The sequence below is a fragment of the Phalaenopsis equestris genome, unplaced genomic scaffold (genome assembly GCF_001263595.1).
Source record: "Phalaenopsis equestris unplaced genomic scaffold, ASM126359v1 Scaffold000745, whole genome shotgun sequence".
In the NCBI taxonomy this organism is placed as follows: domain Eukaryota; kingdom Viridiplantae; phylum Streptophyta; class Magnoliopsida; order Asparagales; family Orchidaceae; genus Phalaenopsis; species Phalaenopsis equestris.
In genome coordinates this window covers 724,765-739,932 of record NW_018165185.1, presented here as the reverse complement: position 1 = coordinate 739,932, position 15,168 = coordinate 724,765, and the positions used below count along the sequence as shown (strand labels likewise).

The 15,168-nt window shown below is 35.3% G+C and overlaps 1 protein-coding gene across 1 annotated transcript; it reads right to left on the bottom strand.

The window, feature by feature from the left end:
* Window positions 1–2,171: 2,171 nt before the first annotated feature.
* Window positions 2,172–14,876, bottom strand: LOC110030638 (ankyrin repeat protein SKIP35-like). Its single transcript, XM_020733449.1, is given in 5 exon segments — window positions 2,172–2,684; window positions 2,686–3,317; window positions 12,501–12,933; window positions 13,289–14,203; window positions 14,727–14,876. Coding segments are annotated over 4 exon segments (1,884 nt in total). The 5' UTR covers window positions 13,930–14,203; window positions 14,727–14,876; the 3' UTR covers window positions 2,172–2,506.
* Window positions 14,877–15,168: the final 292 nt, after the last annotated feature.

The window sequence follows — 15,168 nt, the reverse complement described above, 5'->3', positions numbered from 1 at the left end:
TTGATACGATCCAAGGAATGATGAAATTACTCTAATTCCCAATGATAACCATGCTGACAAAATCTCAATTGGAGATGTTTATTTAAAATAATAAAAATAATTATAATTAATCAATTAAAGCTCTTAAAAATTTATCCACTCACCTTTCACGCTAATTTATCGACGGATGAACTTAAAATTAACTTAAACTCAAAAAGAGCTAATATCATGTCGAGTGAACCTCTAAAATCACTCTCAAATAATCTCACGCTAATAAGTATAACTAGTGCTCTCTGCTTGTGTGATTTTATCGCCAAATGACACCACATAATAGTTGTTATTCCCAGAACGTTCTGATCAAATGATTCGTCGTTAAATGACACCACTAAATAATCATCACGATTATAGGTCATAATTTCCAATGATTTTTCCTATTGAATTATGAAATATAAAGTGCACTTGATATGATACAAAGTCTTTTTTAGCCAAAGTTAACTTAAATATGTCCCTTTGGATAAATATCTACTTCAGGTCTACAATGCTCTTTTAGCCGAAACAACTGATTAGTATATATAAGAATCCTTCTATCAAGTTGGGGTAATTAACATTAGGGGTTCGTGCTTATAGAAAATCTCAAACCAAATCAAAAAAGAGTCTTACCTAAAATTTAATATGTCTTTTGAAAATTTAGCCAAAGGAAAAAAATCAATCTCTCTACAATAGGTTGGGGCTGTAGATTTTTGGAGCCCACATTCTACCCAAATATTGATGTCAACTATCACTACCAATAACAATTATTATGTAATTGTTCTCTTTTGTCCATCATATTTTTCTATAAATTTATGATCACTCATAATTTTTTATTATTGTCTTCTAAAGCGACACCTACCATAGCTCTATGACTATCGCATCATTGTCATCGCCAACCATCAATCTATGTCAAGAATCATCTCAAATGAAATTGACATATATAAACTCTCATTATTTTTTTTTAATTTTAATTTTCTTTTGACAATCCATGCAGTATAATTCTCACTTCTCCAATTACGAAAAAAATGCACACTTCTATAACATTCACTCATATAGTAAACTATTTTAGTTAGGCCAAAAGCCTTACTCTTGCTTCCTAGGATTTTTACGTAAGAACTTTTGCATCTCTTAAGTACGTTTATTCTACGTAGTTATAGATCTCCGTGAAATTGTTATATTAAAAATGATATCTATCATTATAATTTTTTTAGCCTATAATACAAAATTTTCTTCATTGTACTATTATTATTACCATCTACAATTATCGAATAAACATCAATAATTATCAAGTTTCTCGACCACACTTCATTTATGCTAGCATTTTTTGTAACACTCTCCTTATACCAATCGCATATAAGACAATTCTCTTCATTTTTCATAATAAAATTACAATTTATAAGTACCAAATAAACATCAATGATAAATTATTATGTAAATATCATGTATTCTCAAACTCTTAGACCACACTTCACATATGCTAGCATTTTTGACAACCCTCTACTCCTTCCCTCACATCCAACATAAATGAAAAAATAGTAATAATAAGATCTATGCTTAATGTAAGAGAGTTAACTTTAGGTACAAATAATTTCAATTAATTTACACAAAATAATAATGAGCATGCACTCCAATCATTAAGGGTCCGTTTGTGACTACTTGTGTGATTCAGGATAAGCTGCTTATCCTGAAACGCGGCTCGCGAGCCGGCCGCAGGGACCGACCCGCGGCACGCGAAAAGCTCAAACGCAATTTTGGATAAACTGACGAAACGCGCGAACCAAACGGTACGGCGGCGGCACTTATAAGCTGCCTCAAACGGACCCTAATTTATCATTGAATCTTAAAAATCAAATAATAAATAATAATGATAATATAGTGCAAAAAAAACATAACTACAGAGATGTGGCTTAAATCTATACATCTAAAACTCTCTCGGCTTCTGAGCCCTTGTTACCTCCTCGCCCACCCTGCCGCTGCTTCCTACAAGAACTACACCTGTTCTAACGTCTAAAAAATTTCTGAAGAGCATATTCAATAAAACTTCAAAATTTTTTGCAGCTTTCTAATCCTGCAGTTAGAACAAATTTACATCAGAGATAGCTTATTCCACTCTGAGCAAATTTCATCAAGAACAACAACCAATTAAACAGCTTATTCCACTTCAGGAAATCATGACAAATCTGCTACATAATTTCAAAACATCAGTGGGCATAAGAAAGCTGCCATGCTGCCTGATGGATGGATAGCTTATGCACAAATCTCCACAATCCTTACTCCTGAGCTATATTAATTAGCTCTTCCCAACTCTTACATATCCAACAAGGAAAATTTTTCATATATATATATATATATATATCGACACACCTGATTGTTAGCATCTAAAACTCTCCACAACAGTCTCACCCACAAACTAATAAAATAATGGATCAAAGAACAGTTTAAAAAACTACTCCGTTCTTTGAAACAACAGCATACTCTTTGACAAAAGCAGGTAACTTCAGCGACAGAGTGCGTCGCATCGAACAGCATGTAAAAAAGAAGGTAGATTTCGCTCCAAGACTTCCACAAGCTCGAAGCCATAGTTCCCCACATTGCCAAAGGGTTGCCCTTGAATCCGCGTAACAGCTTCGACAAGCTCCCCTCTCAACTTCTGTGGCAGCAAAGGTCCGCCCGCCCCTATAGAGTGGAAGGAAGGCCACCGCCGCCGATAGTGGCTCCGGCAAGTCCCTCAAGCGAATGGGTGACTCGCCTCGTCTCACTACTCGTGCGAAGTTCAAGTAATGTTCTTGTCCTAACCTCATGCCTTCAGTAAAAGCGGCTTCGGACCAATGTTCCTTCAGATAGGCACCGAGTTTCATTGATTCCACTTTTGCATCACTCAACATGGCTAAGTTGTCCGCGACAGCATAGGTTGCGTTGGGGTCACCAAGGAAGTTGGAACGGAGGAGGAAAGCAACTCCGTCGAGAGAACCATTACCTCTCTCGGCGGTCATCTTGAGGATCTCTGTGCTTAGGGTGGAAAGAACATTTTGGGGAACACGGGGAAGAAGGTAGGACGCGATGCCGACCTGGCTGTTGGAAGTGGCGGCGGTTAAGGCCAGGCAGAGCTCCATGTCAGTGCATCCATGGTTTACGAACCATTGTACCACGGGCATGCAGCCTCGCTCAGCTGCTTTCATTAAGGGAGCGACGAATGCGGATGCGTGGCCCTCTTCTACCAGGCATTCCATGGTAACGAGATTACAGTAGTACGAGGCGAAACCGAGAGCGAGATCAATATCCACATCCAAGCTGTTTCTTTCAGCAATCTGAACAATGAAAAGTAGATCATTTACATGTTTAATGATGATCGATTATTAGCCAGTTGTCATCAGATTAGTTAACGATTAAACCAGCACTAGAATCACATACAAATCAACTATCATCTATGCGATATGACTTTTGCTTGTGTGCTTTATGCAATTATTTGAAAGTTCACTTTATATGAACTTTCAAATGAGCATGGATCCCAAGATTGTAGCCTTGCCATTCAGTGAAGCGGCGTGGAATATCATCAATGAAGTAAAGATAAGCAGTCAACGAAAGATACCAAGGCAAAAAGTGAGACTACCCTCTTAAAAGGAAAAAAAAACAATAATTTTATTAATAAGATTTCATAAATAAAGAGTATGTTTTGATACATCCAAAGGTTATGAAAATTAGATACAATAACACAACTAGCAGCACAAGAAATCAAAAATAGTTTTACAAGTGAGTTGAATGAAGAATAATTGGATGGGATAAGAATGACTTCAGACACCATAAAGAAGTATCCCATGAGTATTATGGGATAAAATGATATTAAGAAATAAAGGAAAATTTTATAAAACTATAAAACTAGTTATGCTAATACGTATTTGAGTATCCAAAAATAAAAATTCATTGATATCTCTATTGTCCATGGTGAAAATGAGAAATACCAAGTTTAGCCATATATATATGCGAGCTTGTGTGTGTAGAAAATTCGGTCATTAGATAAAAGTTAAAATTGCATGACGCCTGTAAAGAAGAAAAAAAAAATGTAGAACGTGCATAGAATACATTCAACAATGATTTGTGACAAATAAATATAACTATGACACCGTAGAAAAACTCAGTAGGAATGAATAAAAAATAACCATGAATAAAGCAAATTCAATGAGGTTGATGCTAAAGATTATGCCATAAAAAAAATCATAATACGAATCCTAAAGACTGAATGAAAATTGGCTGAAGAAAAAAACATTTCAATGCAAATACTCAAAAGAGATATACAATATTGTGGTAATTATAAAGAAATTAAATGTAAAAGTCATATACTGAGATTAAAGGAGAAAAGACAAGTACCAAGAAAAAATCATATTGTATTTGAGACTCAATTGATAGAAAAAATATGTTAAGCAACAAAAATATCTTACTGCAATTTTTCCATCTTGAAAAGGCATAAAGTGCAACAGTTATTTTGGAGGGTTTAAATAAAATACAGGTGTGTGCAAAGATATCAAGAAGAAAATATATGGTAAAGGTACGCTAGAGGGATTAAAAATGCGTATGCTGAAATGGTATTTGGTATTAGTAATTTTAAGCTGGCTAGAGAGTTCTCATTTATAAATTCAAAGATTTGACATACTAACCTTTTAGTACTGGCTATCTAGAAGAGAATTAAAAATATTGATGATGATATACTAGATGCAGCTATTATTAGATGGGTGAGCTCACAAAAAATATAAAAAATCATCAATAAGAGAAAATTTTAATAGATTTGAGGTTTAACATTTATTAAACAAAGATTAATTGTAAGATATGAAATTTTAGTGCAAACAAAATTCATAATTAAAAGGAAAAAAAAATCAAAGTTGAGTGCATGAAGCTTTCACGAAGGCAAGGTGTAGAAAGGAATTGTTCTATGCATTCATAACCTTAAAGTTTTTAGAGACATTTTTTGTCGCTGGAACTCATAACCACCTAATCACAGTGAGACAAACTAAATACTAGGGGTAAGCAAATAACACACAAAGAACCATCCCAATCCAAACCAAAGTGACCAATTGGGGTCGGTTCTAAGAAGACATGATTTTGATTTGATCACTAACATATACCGAACAAATGCAATGGCCTAGTTATCAAGTTTATTAATCAAGTGACTCAAAAAATGACCCAAATCAAAACATAAAAAATTACTAAAATTAAATTTTAAAGAACTTAAATGGAAGAATCAAAAACCAAGATGTATCCTTAATAAATTTACTATAAATATGTAAGTTTTATATGATTAGAAGTGATGTAGTAAATTACTTTATATGATTACTTAAAAATTGCTTGAAACAAAAATAATTAAAATTAAGAATTGCAAGCTATTTTTTTAGTTATGTATTAAGTGTTTTTGCAATTGAATATTAGGGATTTAACTATCTTTGATGAAAGACTACAAACAAAAGGCTAAAACATTCCGCTTCTTTGAATAAGTCAGATCAAACATAGATCAATGTTAAACCAACGAACATTAATTGGACCTACAACCAGAACAAAAAAATTGAGGTTTGGTTATCATTATATTCTAAAGTAATTTGGGTCAATTCTAGTTCCAATATTGATCAATTTCAGATGGAATCCGTTAGACCTGATCTGAATTACATCCCTTACTAACCATACCAACCACGCTGCTTCAATGAAAAATTAATATTTTTGAATCATTAATTATGAAAAATTTAAGAGAACCTATAAGTGATATTACCTTGGATCTATCTTAGAAAAGATTGGTAAATAGATGGAATATTTAACTTCTAGAATCAAAACTAGGAAGATAAAATAAAAAAGTATCTTAGATATCTCATGTCATAAGAATACACCTTGGAGATTAAGAAAAAATATAAAAGCCTACCAACTTTTTCAAACGAATAATTATTAATGAAGTTAAATGCCAAAAATGAGAATATTAACATGCAAGTATGTAAAGTCATGAAACTAAGAAAGAGTGAATAATAAATATATGAAAGAGTCAGTAACTATAATATTTACAAAATAAAGGGAGAAAAAAATATGCTTATGTAGATTGAACTTCAATAATGAAATGTAAAATATGCACAAATAGAATAAGTAGATAGAATGAAATTACAAAAAATATGCAAAAAAAATGGGTAGGCCAAAATTAAACAGCTTCTAGTTATGAAATAAAATGCCCGAAATATAATAATTACCTCAAGTAGCACTTGATTAGAATGAATGCAGAAAGATTCGCAAGGTTGACTTCAAATTAACCACCTAGTACCACTTTGTCTTGAATTTTGCATGACATGATTAACCACCAAACGAAAATTTAAATGTTGAGTTTGGTAAAAATGAAACAAATCAACTTACAAACTAACCTTCAATACTCAGATGAGTCATCATTGTTTTCATTATCATACAAGGTTTGAGTCTTCGTAGAGGCACTATTTCATTTAAGAAAATCAATACCATGTTTCATTTAAGATAGTGATAACCCCTTTTTGCTAAGAAAACTCAATTTTAAGTAAAAACTTTGGCTATTCTAGATCTTCGGTGACAAAGAACTTTGCAAGTAGTATTTTACCCTAAAGCTTTAGTCATGATCAGTTCCAATGATTAAAATTTCATCAGTATAAACTGGTATGATGGAGCCAAAAAAGTTTATGCCTATGAAGATAAAACGATGTGTGGACCTATTGTAAAGGCCAATCTCACATAGGGCTTTATAAAATATTTCAAGCCAACCTCATGGACACTGTTTAAGTCCATTTTGATAACCTTCTTGGTTAGTTATATGCGTTTCCCCTAAACAAAATCCTCTTATAGGTCACCATATAGGTAGGTATCGTTGACAACCAATTGTAACAAAGTGCATTATTGATTTATTGACAAATATAAAAGAATTCAAGTCACTAGGGAGAAGATTTAAAAAAGTTTATCATATAAACTTAGTAAATCTTTTTGCAACCAGTTAAATTTTTTAACAATTGATGAAGCTACTAAAAAAAAAATGACAAGGAAAATCCAACAATAGAAAACTATTTTGACCAAAGAACTATTTCAACATCCAGCGTATGTTTTCATAATAAATTCTATAGCATTTTTTATATTCTTAATACACACACACACATCCAGAGTATGTTTCATAATGAATTTTTTATATTCATAATAAATTCTATAATAAATCCAGAGTATGTTTTATTTTTCAACATCCAGAGTATGTTTTCACATATATATATATATATATATATACAATTATATTAATGAAGAAAAGATGCATATAGGTTGTATGAGTAGTCCAAAAAAAAGACACCAACTCACACAATACAACACACACAAAAACACAAAAAAAAGATACATATTAGATCCAAAAAACCAAAAACCATCAACGCGCGCAAAAAGCTAGGGACGACTCAGTTTTTTCCTGCCTCTGCCTCGAGTTCTCAGAAGGGAGTCGGCTAGCAAATTGGTGAGGTGTGTACCATTACCCGAAATAACCAAAGTATCATCCATCAAATTCCTGAGGTCAAGTAGGTCTCCATTCTTCTTCTTCCTTCTGGATGTGTAAACATGTCATTCCTCATCCGATGATTGACTCATCTTATCGATGGATTGGTCCAACGGTGGTCGGACAAGTGTAGGTTGTTGCACATCATGAACATCATGTGCCTGAGTAACATTAACATCATGCTCGACCTGATGAGGTGGTAGAGAAACAGTAGCAATAGTGTCACCCGTAACATCAGTGATAGGTTCCAGGGCAGGTGAAGTTTGAGATGTGTCCCTCACCCCCACGAAAAGAGGTTCCAAAGATGGGGGAACTACAAAATTGTGTGGAGGCTGAATGATGGACATATGGATAGTGGCATCTTCAGGGGTATCTTTTTTATGATCAATAATGTCGATAACTTAGAGCATATCAGGAGGAGTGAGAATCACTGCCTCTAGCAGAGCACTTTGTTTCTTTGGTCTGAGATAGGAGTGTAGATGATGACATTGAGAACTGGAGTGGCCAAACGTACGACAGTTCAAACAATACGAAGGGAAATGCTCAATCGCAATCTTCTGCCAATAACCATGGTGTTAGGTGCCTAACTAAATTTCCTCAGAAGCGGTAGAAGTGATGTCCCTTTCAACGAGTACTCTGACTTCAGATGGACGGGAAAGATTAAAAGAAGGAATGTATGTTTTAAGAGGCTTACCATAAGCTAAGGAAATAAAGTACCACACTTTTTGAGTAAAATAATAAAATTTCAGGTCAGGAAGGCGAATCCAGACCAGAATGATTGGTGGTTCCGTCTGTGGGACAAAATCCACCACCATTTGAAAATCTTCATTATTCTATTATCAATCGAAATTAGTCTTCTAGCAAATAATCGCGTGTAATCCTCTTCATTATTAAGTTGAATAAGAATGTGTCTTCCATCTAGAAGTCCAAATTTTCACTCCCCAATAAGATGCATAAGCTCAAGTTCTTTACAAACAAGCTCAATTTTGGGACGGTCATAAATAAATTTTCCGACCAAATTTAGACGACAGGAGGAAGCAAGTTGATTACTTTCAACTTCTGTAAAAAATATGGCAGGTTTCCCATTTTTCATAACAAGTTTCTTGATGTCCTCCGCCAACTCAAACGAAGGATAGAAAGAGCACGACTTAAGAGTACCTGAGGCGTGGACTCCCGCAAGGGCAGTAACATACAATCTGTCTGAAGCCATCATCATAATAGGGAGGCACGACGAAAGAACGACGAATTTGCAGTGAACGTAAGAGCGAAATCTGGAAGGGTCGAAGCAGAAAACTATTCCTATCAAGTCGAGCAGAGGGCAAACGACGGGCCGAAGACGGTCGGGGAGAAGCCGCAGAAGTTGAAGCCGCGGAAGGCGCAACTCGACGAGCTCTATAAAGACAGAAGAAACAGCCGAGAAAGGGTGGCACAAGCCACAGACGAAGGCGACGGAAGACAACAACCGCAATCAGTTCTAAACCGCGGAATACGAGTCGCGATAGGGCCACAGACAGGTGCAGCTCGACGAAACTCTACAAAGACGACGAAAGACGAAACAGAGGAGCGAACTCCCCCTACTTCTTTGAGCGTGAAAATGCTGTAGCAAAGGCTAAGGTTCGTCGTGAGGCGAAGATACACACACACACATATTTATGACAAAAACAAGGCAAATATATAGAAAAAATTTATAAATGACCGAATAATATAAAAATGTAAACAAGATGAGTGGTAAGTTATGTTTAACCTTTATATAAGGCAATTGGTAAACACAAGTCAAAAGGCTCGGTTGGTAGTAGATGCCAACTAGAACTTGCTACTGTAGATTAGGTGTTGTTATGGAGAGAATTTGAGGGTATTGAGAGTAGACCTCTAGAGGTGTAGCAGTAGGCATATGAGTTTCTAAAGGGAAATGAACAATTGGTGAAGATGTTTTTGACATGGAGGAATAAAAAAAAGAAATTTATAGTTTCATGAAAGGTTATCAGTTAAAGCATAAAGTAGTTGAGCTTGTGATCACAAAACAAATAACCTTTTTGATTGTGAGAACACCCCAAGATAGATAGGTTGGCTAGCATGAAGATTTTCATACACGTGACAAGTATGAACAAAGTATATACAACCAAGTATCCTTAATGTAAGGGGACAAGAGCTTGACTAGGATAGAAGAGTGGACATGGGTGAAATATATTGATAAGTGGAAAGGGGCTATAGTTGCTATCATAGTAGGCTATCAAGACAACATCCCCCGTAACTCAGAAAAGATGTTCATGTCAAACATCAATATCCTTGCAAGTTCACGAAGATAAAGATTGTTAACACCATTATGTTAAGATGGATAAAGATATGAAGGTTGATGAATAATATCATTAACAAAGTTGAAGGTGTGAAACTAAGACGGCATAAACTTTAGAGCACTATCAGCGTAACATCAACATCCTTGCAATATCAATAAAGTGATAATTGTTAACACCATTATGTTAAGAAGCATAAGGACATGAAGTTTGATGAATAATACCCTTAACAAAGTTGAAAGTGTGAAAGTAGGACTGCATAAATTTTGGAGCATTATCAGTGTAAAAACCTTAGGAGAGACGGAAGTCATTTAGATAGATGAGAAGAGTTTACGGTTATCAGTCACAATGGAAGAGACACCAAAATCTAAAACATGACACACTGACAGGTGTAGCTTCAACAAATTCAAAAGAAGAGACAACATGAGTTTTTTAGAGGGATGAGTAAAACTAATTAAGCAATCAATCATAGACTTCTATAGAGAGAGGCATCAAAGGGAGAAAGAATAGATAGACTGATAGTGGTGGATGTACACTGAGCAGTGAAGGTATGGCTGAATTTCTCACAGTAATGTTCAGAACGGTGGTTTGTGTGGCCAATAAATATATTTCAACTACAATTATGTCTGCCGCTAGAATGGCCTCCACAATTATGATTCCCTGACCATTTTGGAAAGCAACTCCCAAGGCAGATTTATCAAGACTGGGAAGTGAAGAAGTAGATAGCTGGAAGTCACAATCAATATCAAAATCAGTTCAGAATTATATGCTGTAATTAATAAAAATTGATGCAGACGAATGGCCAACACTTCTTTGATATGTTCAGCATGAATATAAAATAGTTTACAATCACATTCTGTTAAGTTTGCGTCGTCATTGGCATTTCTTACAAATGAGGACAGCCATGATAGTCCATTTAATTCCATATGAATTCTTTAGTAAACATTTAAAAGGACATAATTTCATAAAAGGAATGCCTTAGGGTAATTTTCTATTGCTGAATGATTGAAAGAATCAATGGTTGTTATCAAGCCTTCCCCATTTGGAATAGTCAGCAGGGCTGTCCCCTTCTTATGTTTAGTGCATGTCTCCTTTCACCACTCCTGTTTGGTGACAAAAGCCTCTCCCCACATTTGAATGGGGTCAAATTATCTCCTTTTCCAAACATTGTTTATGGCTTATCCATCTTATTCATTGCTTTGCACTTCCGATTTATTCCTGCGTGAATTACTACCAAAAATATAATGGATACTTGTGCATTATCATTAAAATTATTATGGATCATTGTACAACATATGTTGATGTGAATAGCAAGGATTCCTGAATAGATGAATAGTTATTTAATTTCCACAATTTTCCAATCGAAGGTATGAAACAACTTTTGCTAATAGGAGTTCAAATCTTGTTCAATCAATTTTATTATAGTGATTATTTTATCAAAAAGTGTTTCTAATCAAACTTAGCTCTACTATAAACCAAATTAAGAAGCACAAACGCTTGAAACATATTTTATGTGCATGTTGGACACAGTTGTTGGACATTCAAAAACATTAACATGTTTAACATTATGTTAGACAGAACCATTTAGTTTACTTTATTTTATATTTTAAGAACCAAAAAGATCCTTAAACCACGTTTTGACAAAAGCTTGACACATTGCGCACATATCTAACCCACAATATTTTAAAATCTCATTTTTTCATTCACCTCCTACCAAGTTTCATCTTAGCATGACATAAGAGCATCTTCCTCATCAAATTCATTTTCTAGATGCAGAGGGGAAAACTTCTTAATATTGCAATTTTAAAATGAATGCCAGCTTCTTTAACATTTAATCACAATTTATTTTTTTAAAAAAAATCTTAAGATACTAAACAGCATGTCTTATTTTTCCATGTTTTTTTCCATTAATGTCATCTATGCAATGATTGTTCTGTCTAGTTTCCATAGTGAGCTTTAAGTAAATCAACTCTGAGTGATTTTCATCAAGTAATTCTCTAGGCAATATACTAGTTTGAATTAAAGGTTCAAAAAGCTAATTTCCATTCATTCAGAAGCTAACTTCCATTTTCTTTTCAGCTGCGCCAACTAATTATCCACAAAAGTTAATGTAATCTCACTTTAGAGAATTTAGGACTAGGATTTATAGGAGTAGGAGATGAGAGCATACATATATTCAATCTTCTTTATAAAGGAGATAAGCCTTTCATTCAAACACTTTAAAGGGCGGTCATGAAATTTGGAAACAAAATCCTTTTCACAATGGAATATCAGGAATCCAATTGCGAAAAAATCATAATTATGACGTTAATTCCTCAAAGAAAAAACATCACTAAACCCCACCACCAGTGCTACTGCATCAGTCCACTCCCTACTCGAAACAAAGATTTTACAGGGGGCGGGAGATAGATTCACAACATCGCAGAGTAAACTGACATAGCACTGCTACAACGAGTTCTACTTCTTTATTTATAATTTCATGAGCAACAATATACTAGTTTATGCTGGTATCTTTCCACAACACAAACCCAAAGGGAGAGAAAAACAGCGAATTCACTGGAAAAAGCTTCACTCTCAAACTAAACATTTGGAGTAAAAAAACTGCCATTAAGGAGAACACCAACAATTACTGGCATGAACAAATGTACATTTTGTAAGAATAAATGGATACATGATATAACATTTACCTGCAGCAAGATTCGAACTAGTTCTGTGCTACCAAAACGAGAGGCTTCCAACAAGCACTGATTGACATTATCTGCACCACCCTCAACCAACATTCCCAGCAATCCTCTCACCGTGGCTGCGGAAATTGCAGAAGACCAGCCTGTTTCAAATGAGCTAGAAAAGAGAGTAAGCGGGAAACATGCTGCATCAAAGGCCTCCGTAAAGTCCTTTCCTGTGATCTGATCCCCTGCAAGGTCTAGAAAGGTTCTGAATGCTGACAACTGGAGTTGGATCTCAAAATGAGATTTACTTTCCCCATTATTTACACAGCCTTGCCCACCAGAATGGATAGTTATACATTTCATAGCCCATTCTGTGAACTTTTGAACTTTAACACTAGCTTCTGCTTTCAAAATCTCATCACCACTGCACTCCTGAAGCCGTTCATGCAACCTATTAAAGGTGCAAAACAGAAAAATGTTAAAAATAAAGGCTGCAAGGAAAAACCATGCTAATAATGCCCATATTGAAAACATGAATAATAACTATTATTAAACCGTTAGAAATTTCACAACCGCATTTAACGCAAAGCATTCTTTTATATTTGACCGAAACTCTACAAAAAAGAAAACATGAGTCAATATTGAACTCTATTGAGAAAAAAGATGGAAACCAACGAGATTTCCATGTCATAAAAGGATGACATCATGCATATTCTGCATAAATACTGCATAATCAAGAAGAAAGAAGTAGCTTTCTACCTTTTTTATACGTTTATGGATAAAAGTATAAGATGATAAAGCATTACCTATGGGCCAAAATGGCCTGAGTATCTGATGAGCTCATTCTACTGCTTTTGCAAGCAGACACACAAGATGCAAGAAATGATGTCCGTAAAACTGCCCTGGTGAAATCATGAGCACCATTACAGATTACTAAATTTATAAGCTGAGTGATCCCAATTAGCTCCTGTCTAGTTCTCAAGAACCAGATTGAATCCAGGGCAATACAAAGCGCATCATTGAGTATTTGTACGTCCGCCCCTACAACGAGTCTCTGAGCAACATCCCAGTCAAAAGTTCTTACTGCCTCTTGAAACTTGCGCCCAAACACAATTCTTTCCTGCCGGTTGAGCCTTCTTCTTTCTCTACCTTTATCCTTTCTCTGGACCTCAAAACCTTGCACAGTTGAAGATTCAAATTTATGTTTTTTGGTGCTGCCTCTGTAGATAATGGAAGTTCCTTTATTGTCTTCAATAAAAACTTGTGCTTCTGTTGATAAACCCATGCTGCTTGCCTCCCCTTCTTTCTCCAAAACATGAGACTGTTCATCTTGATTTCCAACGAATTTGCTTTCATCCTTGTCAATCTGTGGGCAAAAGCTCTCTTCCAACTGGCTCTCCTTCCCTACAGTGTCCCTCTTTCCAACTGCCAGAAGCTTGGGCTCCATTTCCCCTAGAGCAGGAATACCAATACCAACTTGTTTTTTTTCCAAAATAAAAGGATCCTTTTCAGCTGATGAATTGACTGATTACTTCCAAACAGTACATAAAACATAAAAGTGAGTAGTGAATTACTAGCCTCCTTCAAATTGTATGAAGAGAAGCTAATTCCTTCAAAATGAACTCAGATATACGCTCTGATGTATCCAGCTCGAGATTCAGAATAGAGAAAAACAGCCCCTTTTACAAAACTACCAAAGACAATCAAATCCAGGGCACGACCTGCAAAACAAGAACGAGGCCAAAAAACTTCAGGGATTTCAATTCCTGAATTATTTACAAATTATGTTGATGTTTTCAGAAGCAAGAGGCAAATCCAGGGCACGACTAAAGCATGATAGGGTGAGGCGATCTCGTCATTTGCTCATTAAAAACGTTCAAAAGAGGCAAATATTATAACTGATCATCAGAAGCTGTTGCCTAATGAATTAATAGAGCAAAACAAAAAATTGAACGGATCAAAATCCGAAAAAATCATCATGGCATACTTCACTGTAAGAGAACGGCAATACTACTAACAATCGCAAGCCAAAACGCAGCCCAGCCGAAGCAAATCCAAGAAGCCGACACCAAAGCTCTTTGAATTCGATCACCATGGAGGCAGAAATTTCAGAGTTCGAACAAAGATAGCATCAAAATCTTACTCGTAGTAAGTAGGAACACAGACGCAAAAACAAAATTCAATTTAAAGCAAAAAAAAAAAAGGATTAGGCATGAGCAGAAATAAGAGGAGAACTGAGCAAACCTATAGAGACATCATGCGATTAACAAAAGATTAGATTCCCGATTCGATTATTTCCTTCCATCCCCCACCATAAGCTACTGAGGGACAGAGAGAGAGAGATCACAGTTCGGAGCTTTACTGCCAGGCGGAAGAATTCAAGGCTAGCAGAGGCCTGTGATATAAAAAAAAGGGCTATTTTAATAAAGGAAGAATTACATACATACCCCGCGTATATAACACCTACATTTTAATTTTTACATACATATTACGATATTCATGCATATATACACTCAGGTTGAAGGGATTGGCGTTAATGGTTGATCGACAGATTCAAGGCGGGGCGAGCGGTCAGCGAACCTCTTACCGACCGGATCAATCGTCCTTATTATGATATTCAAATATCTTTGTAATTACTAAGAAGTCTCTATAAAGAGCTAATGATAAATGAATTGATCTATAATTT